The sequence below is a fragment of the Oncorhynchus kisutch genome, linkage group LG13 (assembly GCF_002021735.2).
Source record: "Oncorhynchus kisutch isolate 150728-3 linkage group LG13, Okis_V2, whole genome shotgun sequence".
NCBI lineage: Eukaryota > Metazoa > Chordata > Actinopteri > Salmoniformes > Salmonidae > Oncorhynchus > Oncorhynchus kisutch.
Window position 1 is genome coordinate 25,749,103 of NC_034186.2, and position 22,828 is coordinate 25,771,930.

Below are 22,828 nucleotides of genomic sequence, written 5' to 3' on the forward strand. Positions count from 1 at the left end.
ACTAATATTACCATGTGCTATTACCTTTCATATCTACATGAAGTGCCTAGTTGTAGGGGCTAGCCTAGCGGTTGATTTGGAATGAAACACTATTAGCTCATTAGCCCTGTCCTGAGTTCCTGGGTCCTGGTTGCAACATAGCATTACTTGGCTTGAAGGCTAAAGAGGTTACAGGTCAAAATGTTTCTAGTGACTGCCTGTGTTAAGTCTGTAAACAGACTTCTCCTTAAACTTAGAGGTGCGTGTGTGTGCGCACAGGCCTGTGTGGGTGTGATAAATGAGACGCATGCATTCCAGTGTGATTTCCCAGAATGGGGAGGATGTTATTTTCTTGGAATACTGAGCTTTTTTTTTTACTCATATCAAGACTCCGTGGGAGGTATAATCCCTTGCCCTAGCTCGGGGCTGCTGGGAGGGTGTGTGTTTGGAAGGGGGAGTAAACATGTCATTAAACGCCACCCCTTCCCTCTGGACCACTCTCTCCCTCCATTCAGCTCTCCATTCATCTCTATTCATCTCCCCGAGTGCTCCTCTCTTCTGCTGCCACCTCCTCTGCCTCTCTCACCCCTTCGTTTCCTCTCCCTGGTTGGTGTTTGTCCTGTGGTCAGCTATCTCCTCTCCTGTTTCACCTGGCCCCACATCCACTGGTCTGCTGATATGAATGATCTAGGGGTCCTATTATATTTTTCTATTTAATTCTTACTTGACCGACAGCTCTGTTTCTGTCTTTCTTTCCCTCAGGAGAAACTCTTGTCCCGATCCCTCCAGAGAGGGGAAGATGCACAATTTGATCAGGTGAGTTTGAGTGTGTGTGCGCACATGCATTGTTATTATAGACTCTCTCCCTCACCTCCAGCCATAATTGTACCCCCCCACCTCCCATTCATACAATAGTTGAACTCCCCAGCTTCACCCAATCAATCCCCACTCAATGACCCATCCATCCCTCATCTCTGACTGATGCCTGTGGAACTCTGAACAATGGAGCTGCTGCAGAGTGCTTTGTTCAGCACAGCACAACGCCAATGAGAATATGGTGCACTATAGATCCAGCTGCCTCCATTGTGACTGAGTGTGGTAGAACGAGCATACAGGGAGCAGAATCGCTGTGTCATCCTTAGCAGTGAATCAGTGTTGGGTGCTGGAGTCTGTCCGCCTGGTGCCGGGAGGGCACAGAGAGCAGTTGCATAACTCTCCCTCCCAGCATCCATCATCCAGCACCCTCAGCACACCGCACTGTCCTTAAACACACACACACACACCATTCATTGTGTAGAAGACTACTTACTTTACCCCACTGCAGATTGACTGACAGTAAAAACTATACGCTTGACATGCATAGATTGACTTTTTGTTTGCTCTGGTGCATGTAGTTGAAGAAGAAACATATTTATTGCTAGCATTATGGCAATATACCCCTACCATTTTTAGTCTGCAAAGGGGATGTTAATAGATAATACATTCACAGTATGAGGTTGCAATTCTGATGATCAAAGTGCTGATGAGGTGTTTCTAACAGAGCCTGTTTGTTGGTCAGAGCCCTGTGCTATGGCGGCTTTAGCGCTAGCCGCTCAATAGGATAGGACCTCACTGTGCTCGACATATCATCAAACACTGCACTTACAATTCCAATCAATACATCCTGTTCTGTATTGTATGTCACCCAGTGATTCGGTCCCCGTCTTTCTCGATGTCCTTCCCTGCATCCTCATCTCCTTACAGTGGAGCCTTTTACGTCAAATATAGAACCTCAGTATCTGTGTCATATTGGTGATTAAGATGATTGTTCTGGTGAGGATTTCTTTGTATTCATGTTTTTGACCTTTATGTACATTCTGATGATGTTTTACCTGTAAGCTGTAATAACTAGCTATTGTAATGTGTGTGTTCTTCTTACAGTTAATAAGCTCTATGAGCTCCGTAGCGGAACACTGTTTGCCCTCCCTGCTGCGCACACTGTTTGACTGGTACCGGCGGCAGAGTGGCACTGAGGATGAGTCCTATGAGTACAGACCTCGCTCCAGCACCAAGTCCAAAGGGTACAATACTCCTCCTAATCTGCTCATCCCTCTCGCCTGTCCTCCCCTCACCTCCCACAATCTGTCATAATGCTCTCTCTCTCTCTAGGGATGAACAGCATCGGGATAAAGACTACCTATTGGAGCGGAGGGACTTAGCCATAGATTTCATATTCTGTTTAGTTTCAGTTGAAGTTTTAAAACAGGTGAGTCCTGTTTAACGTTACTTCTGCCTGTTTGTCTGTCTGTGCCTGGGTCTGGTCTGTGTCTTGTCTGGTCTGTGTCTGGGTCTGGTCTGTGCATGTGTCTGTGCCTGGGTCTGGTCTGTGCCTGTGCCTGGGTCTGGTCTGTGTCTGTGCCTGGGTCTGGTCTGTGTGTGTGTCTGGTCTGTGTCTGGGTCTGGTCTGGGTCTGGTCTGTGTGGTCTGTGCCTGTGTCTGGTCTGTGCCTGTGTCTGGTCTGTGCCTGGTCTGTGCCTGGGTCTGGGTCTGTGCCTGGGTCTGTGCCTGTGTCTGTGTCTGGTCTGTGCCTGGGTCTGGGTCTGGTCTGTGTCTGGTCTTGGTCTGTGTCTGGTCTGGGTCTGGTCTGTGTGGTCTGTGCCTGGGTCTGGTATGTGTCTGGTCTGTGTCTGGGTCTGTGCCTGGGTCTGGTCTGTGTCTGGTCTGTGTCTGGGTCTGGTCTGTGCCTGGGTCTGGTCTGTGCCTGGGTCTGTGTCTGGTCTGTGCCTGGGTCTGGTCTGTGTCTGGTCTGGTCTTGGTCTGTGCCTGGGTCTGTGTCTGTGCCTGGGTCTGGTCTGTGTCTGGGTCTGGTCTGTGTCTGTGGTCTGGTCTGTGCCTGGTTCTGTGTCTGGTCTGTGCCTGGGTCTGGTCTGTGCCTGGGTCTGGGTCTGGTCTGTGTCTGGTCTATGTCTGGGTCTGGTCTGTGCCTGGGTCTGGTCTGGTCTGTGCCTGGGTCTGGTCTGTGTCTGTGCCTGGGTCTGGTCTGTGCCTGGGTCTGTGTCTGGTCTGTGCCTGGGTCTGGTCTGTGTCTGTGTCTTGGTCTGTGCCTGGGTCTGGTCTGTGCCTGGGTCTGGTCTGTGCCTGGGTCTGGTCTGTGCCTGGGTCTGTGCCTGGGTCTGGTCTGGTCTGTGCCTGGGTCTGGTCTGTGCCTGGGTCTGTGCCTGGGTCTGGTCTGGTCTGTGCCTGGGTCTGGTCTGTGCCTGGGTCTGGTCTGTGCCTGGGTCTGGTCTGTGCCTGGGTCTGGTCTGTGCCTGGGTCTGGTCTGTGTCTGTGTCTTGGTCTTGGTCTGTGCCTGGGTCTGGTCTGTGTCTGGTCTGTGCCTGGGTCTGGTCTGTGCCTGGGTCTGGTCTGTGCCTGGGTCTGGTCTGTGCCTGGGTCTGGTCTGTGCCTGGGTCTGGTCTGTGCCTGGGTCTGGTCTGTGCCTGGGTCTGGTTTGTGCCTGGGTCTGGTCTGTGCCTGGGTCTGGTCTGTGCCTGGGTCTGGTCTGTGCCTGGATCTGGTCTGGGTCTGGTCTGTGCCTGGGTCTGTGTCGGGTCTGTGCCTGGGTCTGGTCTGTGTCTTGGTCTGTGTCTTGGTCTGTGTCTTGGTCTGTGTCTTGGTCTGTGTCTGGTCTGTGCCAGTCTGGTCTGTGTCTGGGTCTGGTCTGTGTCTGGTCTGTTAGATGAGTCCCCTTCCTCAGTGTGGTAGACAGCATGCATTGTCACTGCAATGCCAGCATACCAAGGCTTAGCGAGCTGTCATCCTGAACCTACAGCATCTAGACCAACCCCAGACTATCCAGATCCAAATCACTCTCTCTTAGAACAAACCTTCACGGATCTCAGGGCTTCGTTGTCCTTGGCTCCAACAGGGAGGATAATGAATGGTAGTAAAGGAAGAGAGACCGCATGAAGGAAGTATTGATGTACCTAATATGATGTAATGTTTTCATGTTCACGGCACAGATTCCTCTTCACCCCGTGCCAGATACTTTAGTACATGAAGTTCTGAACCTGGCATTCAAGCACTTTAAACACAAAGAGGGGTGAGTGTAAACAAACACAAGACACACACACCATTAATACACATACTATACTTTAGTCTAGCACACAATATTCCAGAGGGCTTTTGGCTCTGCAGTTGATTCACTCATTACTTTATGTGTGTTTGAATAGACTGTTTTTTATGACCAATGTGTGACTTTATGGTCAGTCCACATATTGTCACTTAAAGGAAACACAATCACCACTTGTCAGACAACTTGAGTAAACCTTCACTCAGCTGCTTCAACCCTACAGTATGCAGCTACATGCTTGTGGTTTTAGAGAGATGGATGTTTGATCGGCCATAACTTTTATCACACTGTTTGGGATGCTAATTCCTTTAATGGGTTTGTTTGTTCAGCTGCTCCTCAGCAGGTCTGATGGTCAGTGTCTTCATACCCCCTGTGTTAACATATCATGAGAGCTGTTTCTCTGAGTGTGAGTGGACTATGGATGTGTTCTGATTGGCAGGTGCTCTGGCCCTAACACTGTCAATGTGCACATCATCGCAGACCTGTATGCTGAGGTCATCGGAGTGCTCACACAGTCAAAGTAAGTCATCTTAACACAGTCCAAATAACTCAACATGTCACTCCTTTTTACTCCTAAACTATATATTAAAAAGGAGCCCGCTCCTTATGGAAGACTTAGTCAAAATGTGTGTCTCCAGGTTCCAGGCGGTGCGTAAGAAGTTCATCACGGAGCTGAAGGAGCTGAGGCAGAAGGAGCAGAGCCCCTACGTGGTCCAGAGCATCATCAGCCTCATCATGGGCATGAAGTTCTTCAGGGTCAAGATGTACCCCGTGGAGGACTTTGAGGCCTCCTTCCAGTTCATGCAGGTCAGTTATCCTGGGTGGAGCACACCTTGGCAAACCGTACCAAAACAATAAGCATTTCTTATTGGCCAATTTCAGGTAGTCCCTCCCTGTTTCAAAACCTAATTTTTAGTGAATTTAACCCTGATGTGTCCATGAACAGGTGTGTATCTAGTCTATTTGATGCCCAGACTGTACAGGACTGTATATCTGATTGTCTGAGTGGCTGCGTATAGGGATTTAATGGCTCTCTGCTGAACTACACCCAGGATGGATGTTTTACTGCAGCCGTTTTGTTTGAGCTCAGCAGCTCTCTGTAGCAGAGCCTCATAAAGCCAGATGAGTAACGATCAGATAGCAGATCACGGTGCCAAGAGCACTGAACGGAGCAAGGCCTTTTTGTTAAGCTCAATACGGCAGTAAAAAGCTCACTCAATATGCTCCCCTCTTAACAAGCCCTGATTTCCCAGCATGCTGATGGAACATGTTGGGTAATCTGCCGTAGTTTATTTGTGCCACCACATTCCCTTTACGTCTGTTGGTTTCTGCCCATATGTGACAATCTGTTGCACGGTCTATTGTTTTTCCATTTGTCTATTTGGTTTGTTTATGTATGTGTCAATGTTGTCATCCATGTTGGTATGCGTCTGTGTGTTCCTCAGGAGTGTGCCCAGTATTTCCTGGAGGTGAAGGATAAGGACATAAAGCATGCCTTGGCTGGCCTGTTTGTTGAGATCCTCATCCCTGTGGCTGCTGTGAGTACCACCCAGACGACAACACAAAACATGGGAAAACCCCACATTGGTTATAGCTAGACAAGTTAATAGTAGGATAGAGCCTTTCTGTATAAGAGATTCCTCTGTGTTAGCTACCATAAAAAGCACCTTCGATTGGCTAATGTCATTGGACCTAATTCCCTATATATGGGCCCTGGTGAGAAGTAGTGCACTATTTAGGGAATAGGTTACCATTTCAGTCGCACGTATTGAATGTGCTCAGTGGTGACAGCTTCCTTCCTCCCTGCAGGCGGTGAAGAATGAAGTCAATGTGCCGTGCCTGAAGAACTTTGTGGAGATGCTCTACCAGACAACCTTTGACCTTAGCTCCAGAAAGAAGCACTCTTTGGTAACGTCTCACACTATTATCTGGACATTCCCTCCACTTCTCTCTGCTATGTCTCGTTTCCCTCTTTTTATGACATCAACTTGTTAACTATTAATCTCCTCACACCATCTCCCTCTTTCCCACTTCTCTCTCTTTCTCGTCTCGTTTCCTTCCCCTCTCTTCTGTGGTTGACGTGTGTTCTCTCTTTCAGGCTCTGTATCCTCTGGTGACGTGCCTGCTGTGTGTCAGTCAGAAGCTGTTCTTCCTCAATAACTGGCACATCTTCCTCACAAACTGCCTCTCTCACCTGAAGGTACACAGCATAATCACCTGAACCAGTTACCTAGTATACTGGCCTATGAAGGAAAATGCAGACTTCCATGCCAATTTCACATTTAATAGGACACTTAGTTTTATATTTTAAAGACAGTGGATTCCCTAATGTTTAAAAGTGGGCCATGTAATGGAGTATAATTTTCTAAAGACTATGAAAATAGATGATCTACTAGATGATCTTAGGCAGTAGTAAGTGCTATGAGCCTCCTTTAAAAAAATATTCATGTTTGATGTTTATTGCATAACAAGTTCTATCATTTATCACTGTTACTATGACTGAAACATTACTGCTCTAGCATAATGTTCTTTACCAGGTACGTTGTTAATTGTCATAGTGTGATGTTAGATATCCCCTGCACACCACAACTCCATGAGGTGTTTTTGGTTTAAAGGGTGTGCCTTAACGATCATATCTTCCTCCTCCCCTGTCCGACAACCCCCCGCAAACCAATCACAAACCGATCAATCGTGCTCCTCTCCTGTACCATCCTCAAGCTAGTTCTGCCGAGATGCTCTGTGTTGTGTGACTGTCGCCTCGCTCCTCAACTCTGAATTGATTCCATGGTGGACGTGCTATAATTCCCTTTGCTCTGTGGTGGTGATTCTATGGTGATTATTTTGTTGAACTGACTCTATAATCACAGTCCTGTGGTGATCCATTTGCTTTTGATTCCCTGTGAGAGATTAGATTCCCTTTGATTCCATAGTTTTTAATTAACCCCCTAACCCTATTTGGTGCTAATGTAAGCTCCCTTGTTTGTGTGGTGGAACCATGATTCTGGTGGAGATTTGTTTGAGAATGTGTGATTTAGCTCTTATTGTCCACTGGGCCATTTTAACCTGTCCTTGTTTTGATGATCAGTTCAAATGCTAATTCAAATCCATTCAGTTGTGTGTCTTAAGGAGATCAAAACTCAATGGGTTAAAGTGATACCTTTGGTACAGTGTATCAGACTGGTGATGGGATGGGTGGACCTGCTCAGATTTCTGAGCCTAGTAGATTGTGTGTGTGTCATAGTCGTAACATATATATTTTTTCCTAGCTAGTCTCCTTTCACTGTCCCTGTCCTCGCACGATCTACTTACTTTTTACTCGCTTCACCTTGGCCTGCTTTGTGTGTTTTCTCCCTTCCCTGTCAATTTCACTTGCCTTCTATTGCACATCTTTCATTTCTTCACTTTCAGAAAGTATGAAATATTAGAAAATAAAGGTACATGTTGAAATGTAAACAATTTCATTTGGGCTATATTAGTCTTTATAGAACAGATGCATTTTTTATGTGTCAATGTTACTTTTGCATTTCATACTTTGCATCTTACTTCTGTGTCTAATATGAGACTGATTCAAGTGGATCGAAGTCAGTTAGGAGTGAGTTAGTTTTTTTTGTTGTCGCTCTGTTCTCTTTTTAACCTGCATGTCTACCTCCCCACATCCTCACACTCAGTGTCTCCTGTCGTTTTCTCACGTTTTCACTCGCTCCAGATGCCGTCTAACAACAGCATCCGAAAGCAGATTGAGACACTGCAGGTGAGTTTGTCTGGTGTCTGTAAGGTGGCATGACACCATCCAAGAGGTCATCTGACCTCGTCCTGGAGGACAGAGGGGATGCAGCTACTAAGCCAGGGGCAACGAGGCTCTGGAATCTGATAGTCCTCTTAAAGTGGAGCTCATTGAGTGAAGATTACAGAGAAAGTAGTGGTTGGACACTTGGCTATTAGCCACATAATTCTTTGAGATGCAATGTTGGCTTGTGCTTTGCTGCTTTGTCTTTTACTAGTGGTTTATGGCTTTGCTGTTTTGTGTGTGTTGTAGTAGTGGTTAGCGCATCGAGCTGGTGCATCAAGCGCACACATTCTCAGATACCCACCTTACTCCTTGAGGGGTTTGAAGCCAGTTACCTGGAATGGGTTGTTGGTAGATCTGAGGACTCGTTCCAAATGGATTTTGTAGTTTATTTTTGGAGACCCATAGAGTACTGTAGCATTTTGTGTGCTCTAATAGTCCTGAGTTACACCCAATTCTCTTATCATTGGTGTTGACATGCTGCTGTGTGTGGCACCCTCGCAGCTCCATGGCCCACTGATGGGTGGAAAGGTTATTGCAGTACCCTTGAAAGAATCCTTTGTATGGCTGTCAGCTGTGTTGATATTGGAGAGAATGTTGTGTGCATGGATTTGATGGGCAGCACTGTGTAATGGCACCTTTAGTTACAGATTTTTGGGAATGCTCAGCTGTACAAACATTCCCCAGAGGTTGGAACATCCCGAACTACTTGCGTAACACATCACAAACTACACCTACAGTTGAAGTGGAAGTTTACATCACATCACTCATCACATTCCCGGTGGGTCAGACGTTTACATACACTCAATTAGTATTTGGTAGCATTGCCTTTAAATTGTTTAACTTGGGTCAAACACTAAGTTGGTTGAATTTTGGCCCATTCCTCCTGACAAAGCTGGTGTAACAGGTTTGTTGGCCTCCTTGCTCGCACATGCTTTTTCAGTTCTGCCAACAAATTTTCTATAGGATTGAGGTCAGGGCTTTGTGATGGCCACTCCAATACCTCGACTTTGTCGTCCTTAAGCCATTTTGCCACAACTTTGGAAGTATGCTTGGGGTCATTGTCCATTTGGAAGACCCATTTGTGACCAAGCTTTAACTTCCTGACTGATGTGGCAAAATGTTGCTTCAATATATCCACATAATATCGACATCATTTTCCTACCTCATGATGCCATCTATTTTGTGAAGTGCACCAGTCCCTTCTGCAGCAAAGCACCACCCCCACAACATGATGCTGCCATCCCGTGCACGGTTGGGATGGTGTTCTTTGGCTTGCAAGCCTCCCCCTTTTCCCTCCAAACATAACGATGTTCATTATGGCCAAACAGTTCTATTTTTGTTTCATCAGACCAGAGGACATTTCTCAAAAAAGTACAATCTTTGTCCCCATGTGCAGTTGCAAACCGTATTCTGGCTTTTTTATGGCGGTTTTGGAGCAGTGGCTTCTTCCTTACTGAACGGCCTTTCAGGTTATGTCGATATAGGACTCATTTTTTACTGTGGATATACATACTTTTGTACCTGTTTCCTCCAGCATCTTCACAAGGTCCTTTGCTGCTGTTCTGGGATTGATTTGCACTTTTCGCACCCGAGTATGTTCATCTCTCGGAGACCGAATGCATCTCCTTCCTGAGCGGTATGATAGCTGCATGGTCCCATGGTGTTTATACTTGCGTACTATTGTTTGTACAGATGAACGTGGTACCTTCAGGCGTTTGGAAATTACTCCCAAGGATGAACCAGACTTGTGGAGTTCAACAATTTTTTTCCTGAGGTCTTGGCTGATTCTTTTGATTTTCCCATGATGTCAAGCAAAGAGGCACTGAGTTTGAAGGCAGGCCTTGAAATACATCCACAGGAACACCTCCAATTGACTCAAATGATGTCATTTAGCCTATCAGAAGCTTCTGAAGCCATTGCATCATTTTCTGGAATTTTCCAAGCTGTTAAATGGCAGTCAACTTAGTGTATGTAAACTTCTGGAATTAAACCCACTGGAATTGTGATACAGTGAAAGATAAGTGAAACAATTGTTAGAAAAATGACTTGTGTCATGCACAATGTAGTTTGTTTACAAGAAATGTGTGGAGTGGTTGAAAAACTAGTTTTAATGACCCCAACGTGTATGTAAACCTCCGACTTCAACTGTAGCATAACATGCGTCAAACTACAGCTGGCATAACATGCGTCAAACTACAGCTAGCATAACATGCGTCAAACTACAGCTGGCATAACATGCGTCAAACTACAGCTAGCTTAACATGCGTCAAACTGCAGCCAGCACAATATGCGTGTCAAACTGCAGCCAGCACAACATGCGTGTCAAACTGCAGCCAGCACAACATGCGTGTCAAACTGCAGCCAGCACAACATGCGTCACAAACTGCAGCCAGCACAACATGCGTCACAAACTGCAGCCAGCACAACACGCGTCACAAACTGCAGCCAGCACAACACGCGTCACAAACTGCAGCCAGCACAACACGCGTCACAAACTGCAGCCAGCACAACACGCGTCACAAACTGCAGCCAGCACAACACGCGTCACAAACTGCAGCCAGCACAACACGCGTCACAAACTGCAGCCAGCACAACACGCGTCACAAACTGCAGCCAGCACAACACGCGTCACAAACTGCAGCCAGCACAACACGCGTCACAAACTGCAGCCAGCACAACATGCTGTACATTTATACATAGGCAGAGTCACTCTGGAACAAAGTTATTTTTTGACAAGCTTAAGTCATTTCAACAATCTCATACATCAGTAGTTAAGTTTCGATCTGAAGCAGACTCATCAAATCACAGCTGTGAGTCATTTATCATCACTTGGGCATCTCAAACATCTCTATAAATGAAACGGGCCGTATAAATTGCTTAATTCCGTACAGTAGGTCTAAGTGAATGGTTTGTGTGTCAGATCCCTGCTTTATGTGGCATGCCCCACACCAGACTTGAATCTGTCACAGTGAGAAGACAGGTGGGTGAAGAAAGTGTTCTGTCTCTGGCCCTTTAGAACAAAGATCCCAAAATGTCCCGTGTGGCACTGGAGTCACTCTACAGACTGCTGTGGGTCTACATCATCAGGATCAAGTGTGAGAGCAACACCGTCACCCAGAGGTCAGTACCAGCCCGGACAGAACAGGCTGTGGGCCCACTCCACACCATCTCTGCATGAACTGACACTGTGAAATGAAAGTCATCCAGACAGCACCTAAATCACCATATAGAACAAAGCAAGTGCCCACATCACTCCTTTAGCAGAACCAGAACTAGAATCCCATCTACACTCAGAACTGGTCTAGTCTACAGTCTCCTTGGTGAACATCCCAGTTTAAACCTTGAATCTTCTCCTGTTTCCTGCAGCCGGCTGCTTAGCATCGTTTCAGCACTTTTCCCCAAAGGCTCCCGTAGCGTGGTGCCCCGCGACACGCCCCTCAATATCTTCGTCAAGATCATCCAGTTTATAGCTCAGGTATGTCTAATGAGGCCATGCTGGAGTAGTGATTCCTGTATAATTCCTTCTAAACAGCAGGTAGTGGCTTGTGTCTTATCTATGATTAGTGATTATTGGTTTGTTGTGGCTGATTTCACAGGAAAGGCTGGATTTTGCTATGAAGGAGATCATTTATGACCTCCTGTGTGTGGGCAAATCTCACAAGACATTCACCATCAATCCAGAAGTAAGAGATAGCCGAGAGAAATTAATGATCAAATCATACTCACTGTGATCGCACTCTTCATTCATTCTCTGACCGTTCCTTCCATGCCTCTATCTCTCACTCTCCTCTCTCCCTCTGTCACATGTTCTCTTGCTGTCTCTCTTAGAGGATGAATATTGGCCTGAGGGCCTTCCTGGTGATAGCTGACAGTCTGCAGCAGAAGGACGGGGAGCCACCCATGCCCACCACAGGGGCCATCATGCCCTCAGGAAACACCCTGCGGATCAAGAAGATCTTCCTCGCCACCACCCTCACTGACGAGGAGGCCAAGGTCATCGGTAGGTCACCACCTCTGAGCTCCTTTCCCGTCACAACGGGCCATACCACTCCGATATGACTAGCTTTGTTGCTAACTCCGGCAATTTTACATTGATGTTGAAACTGAAATGTTGATTGTGCGCTCTCCCTGTCAAATTCATTTCTCAAATAAATAAATAAATAAGCTTATGGCAGTGGGTCATTTTAGGGTCAAATGTGTAGTGTGAGAGTAATATATATATGTGTGTGTGTGTGTGTGTGTAGGCATGTCACTGTACTACCCAGCAGTGAGGAAGGCCCTGGACAACATGCTGCGTCACCTGGACAAGGAGGTGGGGCGCTCCATGAGCATGACCAACGTCCAGATGTCCAATAAGGAGCCTGAGGATATGATCACGCAAGTGCCTCTCTGACTTAACATATGTGACCCGTAACATGAGTGTCCGTTACACATTTGTTAACTGTGTTGTGTTGCAGGGGGGAAAGGAAGCCGAAGATCGATCTGTTCCGTACGTGTGTGGCGGCCATCCCCAGACTGATCCCAGATGGCATGAGCAGACAGGACCTGATAGAGCTGCTGGCCAAGTAAGGATCCCACTCCTTCACATGCACCACCTCTGTCTGGGACTAATTGATGAACAAAGCAATGGGGCTTATATTTTCAGCATCACTAGGAAGGACTTCAAAAGCTGTGTCTTTAAAAAGCTCTGTGATTGTTTGACCACAGTGCCTTTCCTCCTCAGGCTGACCATCCACATGGATGAGGAGCTGCGTGGCCTGGCCTTCACCACCCTCCAGGCCCTGATGCTGGACTTCCCAGAGTGGAGGGAGGACGTGCTCTCTGGCTTTGTCTACTTCATTGTGCGGGAGGTCACTGACATTCACCCCACGCTGCTGGACAACGCCATCAAGATGCTGCTGCAGCTCATCAGCCAGTGGAGGCAGGCAGTCCAGACCAGCAACAAGGTGGGTGGAGAGTGGATAGCTATGGCATCTATTTTTGTCCTGCTATATTTTGGTCTGCTCTGTGTGTTTTTAAACTCTGTACAAGGAAAGGGTCTGGAACTCCTTGCTCTGTACTGTAGTAGTAGGGTTATTGTGTATTTTGACTAGGGTTTGTGTAAGAAAGTAACTCTGTGTGTGCTCCAGCAGGGCCCTGGCAGCGGGCCATCTCTGCCCCTGGAACGCTCTCCTCTGTGGGGGGTGCTGCATGTGGTGGAGGGCCTGGCACTGGTGGTGCTCTGCAGTTGCCGCCCTGCCACCCGGAGGCTGGCTGTTAATGTCCTCAAAGAGGTCCGAGCCCTGCACACCGTTCTGGGCATCGCCAAGGTAACTACGGTGATTTAAAAGTGACAAAAATAATGAGATGCAGCATTTCTCAAGTAAGGTGCAAGAGACACATTGATGGTTACTGTATGTTGTTCTCAGGGAGATGAGGAGTTGGCCATAGATGTGATGGACAGACAAAGTGCCTCTGTGCTGGAGAGCTTCATCCATCTCACAGGAGCTGACCAGGTAAGAATGGCAAAGCTGTTGTTTAATACAGCACAAACACACACACCCTGACCCTCCCCTCTCCCCTGCAGACCAACCTGCTATACTGCCCCAGTGGTATCGACCTGCAGACGCTGGCAGAATGGAGCTCGTCTCCCATCAGTCACCAATTTGACGTGGTCAGCCCGTCGCACATCTGGGTGTTTGCCCACGTTACACAGGGCCAGGACCCCTGGGTCATCAGCCTGTCCAGCTACCTGCGCCAGGAGCACCTGCCCAAGCACTGCCCTACCGCACTCAACTACGCCTGGATGTTCGCCTACACTCGCCTGCAGCTGCTCTCTCCACAAGTGGATATCAAGTATGTCTCTAGGCCTCTCTCTCTCTCTCTCGCTCTCTCTCGCTCTCTCTCGCTCTCTCTCGCTCTCTCTCGCTCTCTCTCGCTCTCTCTCGCTCTCTCTCGCTCTCTCTCGCTCTCTCTCTCTCTCTGTCTCTCTGTCTGTCTCTCTGTGTTACATTTGAGGTTGTTAAAAGGCACTTAGAATGGATGTGGTTGCAGTCTGCTCATTAGAGTGCTGGATGATGTCACTGGTTGGTCTATGGTGATGGTACGGTGAACATCATCACTGGAGACTCGCCGTGTGATTGTGGGTAACATCATCCTAATAGATCTAGCTCTCAGCTGTTTATGGAGACGTGAAGACGACAGTTGCTGCCAGCCTTTTATAATGTGTGTATGTGGCACACATGGATATTATCTCAGTAACTTTCTAATACCACCTGCCTGTTATTGTTTGACCTGTGCCCCTGCAGCAGCCCTATAAATGCTAAGAAGCTGAACAGCCTGAGCAGCAGTGGTGACTCGTACGTGGGGCTGTGGAGGAACTACCTGATCCTCTGTTGTAGCTCCGCCACTTCCTCCCCCAACTCCTCCTCTTCCTCTACCTCTGGCTCCATCCGCTGCTCCCCGCCTGAGACGCTGGCGTCCACGCCAGACAGCGGCTACAGCTACGACTCAAAGGTCAGAGGGCATGACCCCGCAGTGATCAACTGTCCCCCCCAAAATGTATATGTTTTGCAAGGTTTTACATGGGTGCTGTCAAAGATAATCCTATGCCATGTTTATTTCCTTTAGTTCTAGATTTGAAAATGATTTGGGTTGTCATATCGATTTGTGGCCTTTGTATCCAGATTATTGGCACTCCGTCCCCCTCGTCCCTGTTCAAACACGTTGTCCCGATGATGCGCTCTGAGAGCATGGACATCACAGAGTCTCTTGTCCTGGGGCTTGGCAGGACCAATCCCTTGGCCTTCAGGTGAGGGAGCCACCCTGTGTGTATGTGGCTGGTAGTCATGTTTTTTTTTGTTTTGAGTTGCCTGGTTGAATTTGCAAATTTTTATATTGCCTAGTTTGGGGTTATTTGGTTAGTAGGTACAGTATGTAATGGGTAAGTGTGTGTGGGCATGTAGTTTACCTTCTATTGTCTTTCAGAGAGTTGATAGAGGAACTGAACCCCATCATTAAGGAGGCTCTGGAGAGGAGACCTGAGGTGGGTGCAGCTCACTTACCCCTCGCATCTCAGTCATGTATCTAACATCAAAACACTGTACTACCTACAACACTTGCCCTGCTCAGTAGTAACTCTTCTCCTCTGTTGCAGAACATGAAGCGACGCAGGCGTCGTGACATCCTGAGGGTCCAGCTGGTCCGGATCTTTGAGCTGCTGGCTGATGCTGGTGTCATCAGTCAGACGTCAGTGGAAACCAGGCCAGATGTCCTAATAGACATAGAACTACATATGGTTATAGAGTATAGTATCCTAGTAAAGAATCATGGACCTTCCATCTTTGAATTTACCGACCCCTATCGTGTACCCCCTGTGTGTGCAGGGCGAGTGGAGGTCTGGACGGGGAGAGTCACTCTCTGAATTCAGTGCTGTTGGAGTATGTGGATCTGACGAGACAGCTGCTGGAGGCTGAGAATGACAAAGACTCAGACACATTGAAGGACATCCGCTGCCACTTTAGTGCTCTGGTGGCCAACATCATTCAGAACGTCCCAGGTACTACACACACACACACACATACAGAATTTTACAATTTGTAGTAGATGTGTGTGTTGTCAGTATTTGTTGGACATCTCTGTGTGTGTGTGTATTCTCACCAGTGCACCAGAGGAGGACCATCTTCCCTCAGCAGTCTCTAAGACACAGTCTGTTCATGTTGTTCAGCCACTGGGCCGGGCCCTTCAGCATCATGTTCACCCCACTGGACCGGTACAGTGACCGCAACATGCAGATCAACCGACACCAGTACTGTGCTCTCAAGGTACAACCAGCTGTTCACACACACTCTAAACACTATACACACTTCTGAGTCCGAACGTGGTAAATGTTTGTCTACTGTGGGTGTGTTTACCTTGTAGGCCATGTCTGCAGTGTTGTGCTGTGGTCCAGTGGCTGATAACGTTGGCCTCTCCTCTGATGGTTATCTCTACAAGTGGCTGGACAACATCCTGGACTCTCAGGACAGGAAGGTAAGAGCCCTTCTACACTGCAGCCTCACTGCTGCGCTTAAACTATGCCTTTATTACCAGCTGCTGTCTTCCATCTGCACTGATTTGATCGTAAAACAGTAAGACTAAACATTCACAGTTGAATTATTTAGTGGTGCCGATGAAAGAAAGGAAATGGCTCGACTCTTGAGGTGCCTCACTGAGTGCAGTGTATATTGAGGGCTTGTGCTGATGGTCCCTGATGGTGTCTTGGGCTCCCCCTGCAGGTGCACCAGTTGGGCTGTGAGGCGGTGATGCTGCTGTTGGAGCTGAACCCAGACCAGAGTAACTTGATGTTCTGGGCTGTGGACCGCTGCTACACTGGCTCACGGCGCGTGGCTGCCGGCTGCTTCAGGGCCATCGCCAACGTCTTTCACAACAGGCACGTCCAGATTAATTTCTCCGATTTTTATAGTGTGTGTTTGTTTTTCTGTGAATTAACTGAAATGCTGTAATCCATAATGTGTTAATGTGATTTGATTTGGTCTACAGGGATTACCAGTTTGACACTGTGGTGCTGCTGAATCTCATCCTGTTTAAGGCAGCTGATTCATCCAGAGATATCTATGAGGTGGCCATGCAGCTGCTGCAGGTTGGTGTGACACATTCCTGGACACCATGTTTATTTACTGCTCTGTGTCAGTTGGTTTTAGTCCAGTATGTACTTAATGTGATTTTTCCCTGTGGTTATTCCCCAGATCTTGGAGCCCAAGCTCTTCCGTTACGCTCATAAACTGGAGATCCAGAGAACAGATGGGATCCTGAGCCCTCCCTCCCCGCTGCCACACCTCTACTCCGTCTCCTACTACCAATTGTCTGAGGAGCTGGCCAGGACATACCCAGAGCTCACCCTGCCTATCTTCTCAGGTCTGCACCGTTACACATCACACAATGCCACATAGTCATCTGTCTCATTAGGCTAATCTTAAATGCCTTCCTGGTTCAAGTAGTCCTTTATAAGGGGAATGGTCTGTCAATTGAGATTCTGGTCTGTAGCCATATCTTTGGCATTTGGTACAGATGTGACTGTTATTGATGTGGTGACGGTGCTGTTTTCTACCCCAGAGGTGAGCCAGCGTATCCAGACAGCACACCCTGGTGGTCGCCAGGTGATGCTGCACTACCTCCTGCCCTGGATGAACAACGTGGAGCTGGTGGACTTCAAGCCGTCGCCACGGCGACATGAGGAGACCCCCATCTGTGAGGATGAGGAGGACGCCCACGAGCGCGATATGATGGTCAACAGCCGCCGTTGGCTCCGCGGGGAGGGCTGGGGCTCCCCGCACGCCACCACCATGGTGCTCAACAACCTCATGTTCATGACTGCCAAGGTACGACCGCAACCTACCACACTCTGGTACTCTGGTGCTGATAAGTGGTCGAGTTTGAACTGTATTGCTCTTGTGTATGCAGTACGGGGATGAGTTTGAACTGTATTGCTCTTGTGTATGCAGTACGGGGATGAGTTTGAACTGTATTGCTCTTGTGTATGCAGTACGGGGATGAGTTTGAACTGTATTGCTCTTGTGTATGTAGTACGGGGATGAGTTTGAACTGTATTGCTCTTGTGTATGCAGTACGGGGATGAGTTTGAACTGTATTGCTCTTGTGTATGCAGTACGGGGATGAGTTTGAACTGTATTGCTCTTGTGTATGCAGTACGGGGATGAGTTTGAACTGTATTGCTCTTGTGTATGCAGTACGGGGATGAGTTTGCATGGTCAGAGATAGAGAACGTGTGGACCACCCTGGCAGACAGCTGGCCAAAGAACCTGAAGATCATCCTGCACTTCCTCATCAGCATGTCAGGGGTCAACAGTGAGCCCAGCTTCCTGCCCTATGTAAGTCCAGTTTACACACACTATCCTCTCTCCCTCACACACCTCGCATATCCAATAATTATTCAGTCATCTGAAATGTTTGTTAAAATGTGTGTGTGTCGTCAGGTGAAGCGGGTGGTGGTGTACCTGGGCAGGGATAAGACTATGCAGCTGCTGGAGGAGCTGATGTGTGAGCTGGACCTGACAGACCCAGTGAGCTCTGCTGTCACTCACATGGACAACCCTCCCTACTACCGCATTACCTCCAGCTACAAGATCCCCTCTGTCACCTCAGCAGGTATATATCACACTGTCCACTGTCTTCTGTACATGTACCTCTATTTTATAGCCTACTGTCCTGTGATACAAAACACAGATGCTTGATGTTTCTAGGGTACTTATTCCCCCATCTACTTCCTCGTGGACTTGTGGATTGTATGTATGATGTCATAACATTGTCATGTTCCTCCTAAACCTTGTTGCCATAGTTCCTAGATGCCTTTCCCCATCTCTGTCCACAGGAACCACTTCCAGTAGTAACACCATGGTGCCAGGACCCGACGCTCACCATGACAGCAGCAAGAACAAAGACCCCAACATGGACGACAGGTATGAGATCACACACAGATACAGACCAACCCACCTGTGAGACTACAGCTGTCTCTCTCTGTTGTCTGCAGTTCCACCCATCTGGACATCTACAGTGGTCTGAACAGCAACCTGAACCGTCAGCACCACCGCCTGGAGTCTCGCTACAGCAGCAGCTCTGGAGGATCCTATGAGGAGGAGAAGGGTAAGAGACCCTCCACCCAGCCATACTACTCTACTTTCTGCTTTATACTTACACACATCCATGTTGCCACAGGTGTGATAATCCCCTGTTTTCTCCAGGTGACTCCATGCCGCTGTATGCTAACTGGCGTCTGAAGGTGATGGACCACAACCGTCCCGAGCCCCTCCCCTTTCCTCCGACAGGGGGATGCTGGTCCCCTCTGGTGGACTACCTGCCAGAGACCAACACCCCTGGAGTACCCATTCACAGGTAACTCCTACCCCCCTCCACTTGACCTGTCTGTATGACCTCTTCCCTGACCCAGCTGACTCTCTGGTGTGGTGTATCTCAGGTGTAACATAGCTGTCATCCTACTGACTGACCTCATAGTAGACCATGGGGTCAAAGTGGAGTGGAGCGCCTACCTTCACCTCCTGCTGCACTCCATTTTCATAGGTAACTAACCTCTCACCTCTGTACAGCTGGCTGATTACAACTTGAGTGATGTATACTTGTCTTTAGACACTTCATTTGCAGGCAAAACAGACTCTTCATTTGCCAGTGTTAATGTTTATGAAATAGATTTTTCATATCAGTCCTTTGTTTTTCCTACCAGGGTTTGACCACCAGCACCCTGAGGTCTACGAGCACTGCAAACGCCTCCTGCTTCACCTGCTGGTCGTCCAGGGAACTAACGGCAGCGTTCAAACCTTGGCCTCTGTGCTGCTGCGCAACCGAGAGTTCAACGACCCCAAGGTGCTGACGGTGAAGCCACCGCCCCACGACTTCAACCTTACAGGTCAGTAGCGCTCTGCAACCATCTGAGTAGCTTAACTAAAGAACAGAAATCCCTTTGCCTTTATTCTGTATTGCCCAATAAGATCAGGAGGGGGCAGCAAAAATCCATGTCCTCATTTCCTCTCCTACCTTTACAGATCACTATGTGAAATCTCATAGACTTGTCTTTATTTCAAGTTTATAGCGATTCCTCAGCCATGAATCGCTGTTCTCATGTGCTTGTGTGTGTGTGTGTTACTCATGCAGGAATGTGTGACGTTGTGCCAGACTATCAGCCGTCTCCTATGACCGACTCAGGCCTGAGCTCCAGCTCCACTTCGTCCAGCATCAGCTTGGGTACAGGAGGAACCCCCCTGCCTCACCTCACCCCCACCCTAATTAACGAGGTGGACGTCATCGCCGAGCAGGATGAGAAGGTCAAGGCCCTCATCGAGTTTGTCACCTCCAGGTGAGTATCCGAGACGGCATGTACTTAGAAATTGATGTATTCTGTTTATACTGTATGTGGAAGTGTGTGTCTGTGTCATAGCTGTATATATCAGTTATTTGTCTCATGTGATGTACCCTCATGACTAACTTCATCTAATCCATGTATCTGGTCTCACGCTTGCAGCCATGTCTGAAAGGATGGGGTATTTCTCAATTGCATGTGTTTGCGTGTGCCAATACAATTTATTTTTTACATTTTGGGATCAGAATATCAGGGTTGGATGTGTTGTATGATGATAGGTCTGACTTCCCTCGTTTCCTGTCCTGATTCTGTCTTGTCCTGCAGGAAGCGGGGGCCCCTGTGGAACCATGAGGACGTGTCGCCCAAGAACCCCAACATAAAGAGTGCTGACCAGCTGTGTGTGTTCCTCAGACATGTAGTGACAGTCTTCAAACAGTCCCAGTCAGGTCAGTGTGTTTTTAATGCTGTTCCTTATCTCCTTCTACTGTACGGTCTTTCAACAACTGACTGTCCTGTCCACATTTGTTAGCACTCCACAAAAATGTTTCTATTCACCGTTGTTGATTAGCATGAAATATCTCTATTCTTATGTGTCTGTAACACCTCTGCATTTTGATATTAAAATATATATGTGTGTGTTTGTTAATCAGGTTTCCAGCTGGAGCAGTTGCTGAGTGAGGTAGCGCTGCAGACTGCTCTGTCATGCTCGTCTCGTCACTATGCAGGGCGCTCCTTCCAGATCTTCAGGGCCCTCAAACAACCCCTCACAGCCACCATGCTCTCTGATGTCCTCTCACGTCTTGTAGAGACAGTGGGCGACCCTGGCGAGGAGGCGCAGGTGAGCTACACCCCCACCTGTATCAAGACAAACACCTTTAAATATGTCATTTGGGCTATCTGCTCTATTACTGTTATCAATTACTTATGATCTCAGATCAGAGTGTCGCAGTTTGAACAGCCGCTATGCTCCAGAGGGATCAGCCACTCTGACCTGGGATCAGTGTGGATCAGCAGCTCTGTTACCAAGCAGCAGCCACTGGGTACTGCAGTATCAGGGGTCCATCTGTCTGGGTGGTTGACCTCTGCTCCTCTGTCTCAGGGCTTTGTTATCGAGCTGTTGCTGACTCTGGAGTCAGGGATTGACACTCTCGCTGACACAGTAAAGAATTATGACCTCCTCACTGCCTTGGCAAAGTAAGCACTGACCAATTCAATATCTGATATATCCATGCCTGTTTTCGAAGCTTTCTCTCAGTAAACACAATCGTGCATTCACACTTTCTCAACACACACATCTTTGAGACTGAGTATTTCACTAGTACTGGGTTTTAGACATTGTAATTTCTTATCCTGCAGGGCTTCTGCCCACGAGCACCTGCTGGGGGCTAAGTTTGCAGCCAATAGGAAGAGCACGGGCCAGCTGAACCTGAGTAGTGGGGGTCTGTTCCACTATGGTCACTACCCCCACGGCCACGCCCGCAGCAACTCCCTCCGCGCTAGCCTCATGGGCGAACGCAAGGGCGACCGTCGCCGCAGCAACACCCTAGATATCGCTGATCGGCTGGGTGGCAGCCATGGCAACCTAGCCCGAACGCAGAGCTTGTCGTCATTGCGGGAGGGTGGAGGAGGGGGTCCTGGGGGGGAGGCCATCCCTCCTGTGGACCCCACCAACCTGATGGCCACGGTGTTCTGGATTGCAGCCTCCCTCCTGGAGTCGGACTATGAGTTTGAGTACCTGCTGGCCCTGCGGCTGCTCAACAAGCTACTGGGTCAGCTGCCCCTGGAAAACGCAGACAGCAGGGAGAGGCTGGAAACAGTACAGGCCAAGCTGAAATGGTACAGCTTCCCTGGTCTACTGCAGCTCTTCCTCAAGGGCTTCACCTCAGCCTCCACCCAGGAGCTCACCATCCACCTGCTCAACAAGCTCATCAGCGTCTCCCGCCACACACTAGTCGACCCCTCCCAGGTGGCAGGTAAGAGAGCAGGTATTGACCTTATTGCTTTTTGTCTTAATTCCCAAGATGGCATAGCAGTCAGACGTCCTTTGTCCTCGTCGTGTCCCATGTGTGTATATGTGTATGTGTGTATAGATACACGTGTGTGTGTATAGATACACGTGTGTGTGTATAGATACACGTGTGTGTGTATAGATACACGTGTGTGTGTATAGATACACGTGTGTGTGTGTATAGATACACGTGTGTGTGTATAGATACACGTGTGTGTGTGTATAGATACACGTGTGTGTGTGTATAGATACACGTGTGTGTGTGTATAGATACACGTGTGCGTGTGTGTGTATACATACACGTGTGCGTGTGTGTGTGTATACATACACGTGTGCGTATACATACACGTGTGCGTGTGTGTGTGTATACATACACGTGTGCGTGTGTATACATACACGTGTGCGTGTGTATACATACACGTGTGCGTGTGTATACATACACGTGTGCGTGTGTATACATACACGTGTGCGTGTGTATACATACACGTGTGCGTGTGTATACATACACGTGTGCGTGTGTATACATACACGTGTGCGTGTGTGTGTGTATACATACACGTGTGTGTGTATACATACGCGTGTGCGTGTGTGTGTATACATACACGTGTGCGTGTGTGTGTATACATACACGTGTGCGTGTGTGTGTGTATACATACACGTGTGCGTGTGTGTGTGTATACGCGTGTGTGTGTACATACACGTGTGTGTACATACACGTGCGTGTGTGTGTATACATACACGTGCGTGTGTGTGTGTGTGTGTATACATATACACGTGCGTGCGTGTGTGTGTGTGTGTATACATACACGTGCGTGTGTGTGTGTGTATACATATACACGTGCGTGTGTGTGTGTGTGTGTATACATACACGTGCGTGTGTGTGTATGTATACATACACGTGCGTGTGTGTGTATGTATACATACACGTGCGTGTGTGTGTACATACACGTGTGTGTGTGTGTGTGTATGTATACATACACGTGCGTGTGTGTGTACATACACGTGTGTGTGTACATACACGTGTGTGTATACATACACGTGTGTGTATACATACACGTGCGTGTATACATACACGTGCGTGTGTGTGTACAC

At 48.1% G+C, this 22,828-nt stretch overlaps 1 protein-coding gene across 22 annotated transcripts in view; it reads left to right on the forward strand.

Moving 5' to 3' along the window:
• Window positions 1-22,828, forward strand: part of fryl (furry homolog, like) — a 104,289-nt gene that overhangs the window by 44,893 nt on the left and 36,568 nt on the right. For 12 of the 22 annotated variants that reach the window (XM_031785846.1, XM_031785845.1, XM_031785828.1 and 9 more), the window contains 43 exons: window positions 742-795; window positions 1,900-2,039; window positions 2,128-2,224; window positions 3,960-4,039; window positions 4,509-4,589; window positions 4,708-4,876; window positions 5,515-5,607; window positions 5,879-5,977; window positions 6,168-6,269; window positions 7,776-7,820; window positions 10,876-10,979; window positions 11,226-11,334; window positions 11,456-11,542; window positions 11,688-11,859; window positions 12,104-12,236; window positions 12,317-12,424; window positions 12,583-12,805; window positions 12,989-13,168; window positions 13,268-13,354; window positions 13,426-13,694; window positions 14,147-14,354; window positions 14,525-14,649; window positions 14,826-14,883; window positions 14,995-15,086; window positions 15,224-15,396; window positions 15,501-15,661; window positions 15,759-15,869; window positions 16,115-16,269; window positions 16,380-16,479; window positions 16,586-16,754; window positions 16,953-17,218; window positions 17,588-17,728; window positions 17,834-18,005; window positions 18,229-18,316; window positions 18,388-18,500; window positions 18,599-18,749; window positions 18,832-18,935; window positions 19,096-19,278; window positions 19,524-19,725; window positions 20,053-20,174; window positions 20,379-20,566; window positions 20,828-20,922; window positions 21,085-21,713. In XM_031785846.1, the coding sequence (XP_031641706.1) occupies window positions 742-795; window positions 1,900-2,039; window positions 2,128-2,224; window positions 3,960-4,039; window positions 4,509-4,589; window positions 4,708-4,876; window positions 5,515-5,607; window positions 5,879-5,977; window positions 6,168-6,269; window positions 7,776-7,820; window positions 10,876-10,979; window positions 11,226-11,334; window positions 11,456-11,542; window positions 11,688-11,859; window positions 12,104-12,236; window positions 12,317-12,424; window positions 12,583-12,805; window positions 12,989-13,168; window positions 13,268-13,354; window positions 13,426-13,694; window positions 14,147-14,354; window positions 14,525-14,649; window positions 14,826-14,883; window positions 14,995-15,086; window positions 15,224-15,396; window positions 15,501-15,661; window positions 15,759-15,869; window positions 16,115-16,269; window positions 16,380-16,479; window positions 16,586-16,754; window positions 16,953-17,218; window positions 17,588-17,728; window positions 17,834-18,005; window positions 18,229-18,316; window positions 18,388-18,500; window positions 18,599-18,749; window positions 18,832-18,935; window positions 19,096-19,278; window positions 19,524-19,725; window positions 20,053-20,174; window positions 20,379-20,566; window positions 20,828-20,922; window positions 21,085-21,713 (6,238 nt within the window). The remainder of the gene's footprint in view (window positions 1-741; window positions 796-1,899; window positions 2,040-2,127; window positions 2,225-3,959; window positions 4,040-4,508; window positions 4,590-4,707; window positions 4,877-5,514; window positions 5,608-5,878; window positions 5,978-6,167; window positions 6,270-7,775; window positions 7,821-10,875; window positions 10,980-11,225; window positions 11,335-11,455; window positions 11,543-11,687; window positions 11,860-12,103; window positions 12,237-12,316; window positions 12,425-12,582; window positions 12,806-12,988; window positions 13,169-13,267; window positions 13,355-13,425; window positions 13,695-14,146; window positions 14,355-14,524; window positions 14,650-14,825; window positions 14,884-14,994; window positions 15,087-15,223; window positions 15,397-15,500; window positions 15,662-15,758; window positions 15,870-16,114; window positions 16,270-16,379; window positions 16,480-16,585; window positions 16,755-16,952; window positions 17,219-17,587; window positions 17,729-17,833; window positions 18,006-18,228; window positions 18,317-18,387; window positions 18,501-18,598; window positions 18,750-18,831; window positions 18,936-19,095; window positions 19,279-19,523; window positions 19,726-20,052; window positions 20,175-20,378; window positions 20,567-20,827; window positions 20,923-21,084; window positions 21,714-22,828) is intronic. The other 10 variants (XM_031785831.1, XM_031785836.1, XM_031785834.1 and 7 more) reach the window with 5 other exon arrangements.